Source organism: Aegilops tauschii, chromosome 2, assembly GCF_002575655.3.
Source record: "Aegilops tauschii subsp. strangulata cultivar AL8/78 chromosome 2, Aet v6.0, whole genome shotgun sequence".
Taxonomy (NCBI): Eukaryota; Viridiplantae; Streptophyta; class Magnoliopsida; order Poales; family Poaceae; genus Aegilops; species Aegilops tauschii.
Window position 1 is genome coordinate 20,097,340 of NC_053036.3, and position 3,481 is coordinate 20,100,820.

The following is a 3,481-nucleotide window of genomic DNA, read 5'->3' on the forward strand; positions in this document are numbered from 1 at the left end:
ACTTCTCGTAACAAATATCTTTCCCGTTGCAACGCACAGGCATATGTGCTAGTAATTCATAACTACTGAACCTCAAGTTCTGAATCATTAATACATGTGGTACTGAGTATAGAAACATCAATAAGCATGTCCGTAATCCAAAGATACCATCGCTAGATGATAGATTTTTGTTCCATGTTTCTAACTTTTTATTATATCAATCCTCAAAAAAAAATCTTATTGTATACATACAAATACATTTGGGTGCGTGCTCGATAAAAGATAGATATCAAAATTAAAGATGATGCAGAAAGAAAAAAGAAATGTATTACATTTGTGTCCATATCCTTGGATGGGTGTACTTTGAATGTATGTTCTTACTCTTATTTGTTTTCTCACTCATATGATAAAACAGAAAACATCCATTTAGTGCAACAGTATGCAGATACAATTTCGGTACATGATATTCACAGATAATGTTATTCAACAAATATTCACCCCCAAAGATTTACAGATTAGATAGAGACAATGCTAGAGATCTGATAATATGCTCATGGCATGGATAAGTCAAAAGTGTCATACTGAATACAACATGTCAAATTTTATAATATATTCGCCTGCAAACTGTAGTTTCCGATCACACAAGAAAACCACACATTTCACCTCTTCAATGATATCCAAATATAACACCTAAGTACAGATTTTTTTTTAACATCAACTAGTAGTTGGAGAATACTTGGCCACAAACTCAGCAATATTCTTGTCCGAGCTTCCTCCTTCCTGCATTGCTTCCTTAGCCTTTCTCGTCCACATAGCAGAATTCTTCATGTACTCCTGCTTCCTCTCACCGTCTAAGACTTCTCTAATGCACCTCTCTACCTCTTCCTTCCGCACTATACCTTCTTTATCACGATGCACACGCACACCAATCCCCCATGCACTCTCAATGTACCTTGCTGTAGTTGGTTGATCTGTCCACTGAGGCATTGCCAAAAGTGGTACGCCTGTAACAATTGCTTCTGTTGTCGAGTTCCATCCACAGTGAGTTAAGAAACAACCTATTCAATTGATGTGTTAGCATATACCAATAGCGTAGTTATTTGGAATGGATTACTTAATATGTTCACTACAAAATATGCAGGACAAACACCTCCTTTATAGTCTATTTTAGTGAATGCGGTTTAATTTCTAGAAAAAAATAATTTATCAGTGGCCCTAAGGTAGGATAATTGAAGGAAGAATATAAATATAAGTTTTGACGTTATGGAAACAGTACTCTAGTTCATCTATGTCGTAGTGCAGAACCAAAAAATAGGAGCCAGCGAACTATGCTCTTCTAGGATCCAATTACTACAAACTCCAGTAACAATAAATTAAATTTATACGCAACCAAGGAAGCATGAGCAGTAAATTAATCTGTTCTTATTTCTATTTTATCCTCTTGCAGGCTTCTCTAGTTACGGCCGAGATAAATAGATATGAAATTATAGTTCGTACTTTATGACAGTAACTGTGCATCTAAAACTTTCCAGTCTTGTATTCATATTGTAAATGCTGCCATTAAACAATAACTTTGTCTGTCATCAAAACAGTTGGCATCAACCATACAGCAGGGGGAAACCATTTTTCACGACGCACAGTATGCAACACCTTGCATACAGAGTACTCCTCTCCTCAGGCTTGCTCTGTTCATCTTGTCATGTCAACACATTCGAAAACTCCATAGCTACACCCATATTCTTTTTTTGCTTCAAAAATAACGCAATTGATTGTAAATATACCATTCCAATTGTATACATCATTTCATACCTGTGGCCTTGTGAGATAAGACTTCAAGCTGGGGGCACCACGAAACAATTAGCCCCTTTTCCTTGCACTTGTCACGGAGCTGTTCAGACAACTTGTGTTCATCAACGGACCTGACAACCCAGAGGAATTGTTTGCCGGAATCGCACAATCCATTGCCTATCTCCTCTAATTGGGCTTGGTCGAGGTCAGCGACAGTCCCATAGGAGGCATATACGACTGAGGAAGGGGGCTGGCTGTCCAGCCATGCCATGCACGGTGCTGTGTTGTCGAGGAGGTCAAACCCATAAGTCTTATTGGACGGCAACCGATTGTCGTCCAGGTAGAACGACGGCAGTGTCGGGCCAATGGTCTTCACGCGCCATGTTGATGCCAAGTAGTCAGCTTCCTGTTTAGATCCATAAGGCTCTCTGTGAGTTGAGCATTCACGGCTCTCCTCTAGTTGTGCTTTGATCAATCTTTATTTCACTCGGGCAAAACAACAAACAGGTGGGGTGCACGCGCAAGGGACCTCACCTTGGGCTCGAGCTCATGGAACGAGTTGACGAGCACGTCGTCGGCGTCCTCCAACCCATCGAACTGCCCCACCACCGCGTCCAGGAACAGAGGGTAGGACTCCGGCGCCGCCACGAACGACGGCACGTCCTCCGGCCCCAGCTCGACGCTCAGCAACCCACGTAGCGCGCTCCCGTCCACGACCGGCAGGCCGACGCGGCCCGCGTAGACCTCCCCGTAGACGACGTCCACCGAGCAGGGCTGCGAGAAGAGCGCGGCCGTCGGCACGCCGGCGGCGCGCGCCACACGGCCTGCCCAGGGTAGGTGCGGGTCGTACACGAGCACGCTCACGGGTCTCCCCTCCGCGGCCTCGGACCGGAAGAGCGCCTCCAGGGTCTCGGACCCCGCGGCCGCCAGCCGGCGCCCGTACTCCCGGAAGTCCGGGCACGCAGCCATGCCGCCTTCATCGAAACCGTCGGAGATGGCGGCGACGCGGAAGGGGGGCAAAGGGGGCGGGACGGTGGCGAGGAGGTGGCGCGTGGTGACTAGCGTGGGGCGGAGGCCGTGGTAGGCGAGGCGACGGCCGAGCTGCAGCATGGGGTTGAGGTGGCCCTGCGCCGCCGGGAAGGCGAGGAGGAGAACATGGCCGCCGCCGCCGCCGTGGCCGTCTGCTCGGACGACGGAGCGTGGGGTATCGGAAGTCGTCTCCATTTCTGACGAGTTGCGCGCGTTGGACTTGAGAGGAAAGTGCAGGTTCAGGTTGGCAGTCCCTCCCAAACTTTAGAGTTTGTTTGTGCGATCGTATCATCACAAGATTGGTTCTGGAGCTTTTGGGAAGTGGACAACCACATCTTTATTATTACTGACTTATGAATCCTGGCATCTTGCAATAGGTTGGACGGCATCAATATGACAAAAATAATGGAGGGTCATTTTGTTACTACTAGTCTGATCGTAGCCCAAAGCAGAAAGGAGAAGCTATTTGGTTTGAGACAAGAGCAAAGACAATATATAGGGTGAGATAAGCAGGCTATAGGAGTAAAATATTATATATTTACTTTGTTGGAGGAGAGAGAAGAGGAGAGAGACGGAAAGCGGGCCGTAGAATAAGAGCCGGCTATAGCATGAGACCCAACACACTTTCTGAGATCGTAAGATGGGTCAGCTATCAATAAAGTAGTACATATTTAAATTTTACTAT

General features: G+C 46.2%; 1 protein-coding gene across 1 annotated transcript; it reads right to left on the bottom strand.

Moving 5' to 3' along the window:
- Nucleotides 1-499: 499 nt before the first annotated feature.
- Nucleotides 500-3,102, bottom strand: LOC109767425 (UDP-glycosyltransferase 79). Its single transcript, XM_020326177.4, has 3 exons — nt 2,302-3,102; nt 1,789-2,173; nt 500-1,037 (listed from the first exon to the last, which is right to left on the bottom strand). The coding sequence occupies exons 1-3, from the start codon at nt 2,989-2,991 to the stop codon at nt 694-696; spliced, it is 1,419 nt and encodes a 472-aa protein (XP_020181766.1). The 5' UTR covers nt 2,992-3,102; the 3' UTR covers nt 500-693.
- Nucleotides 3,103-3,481: the final 379 nt, after the last annotated feature.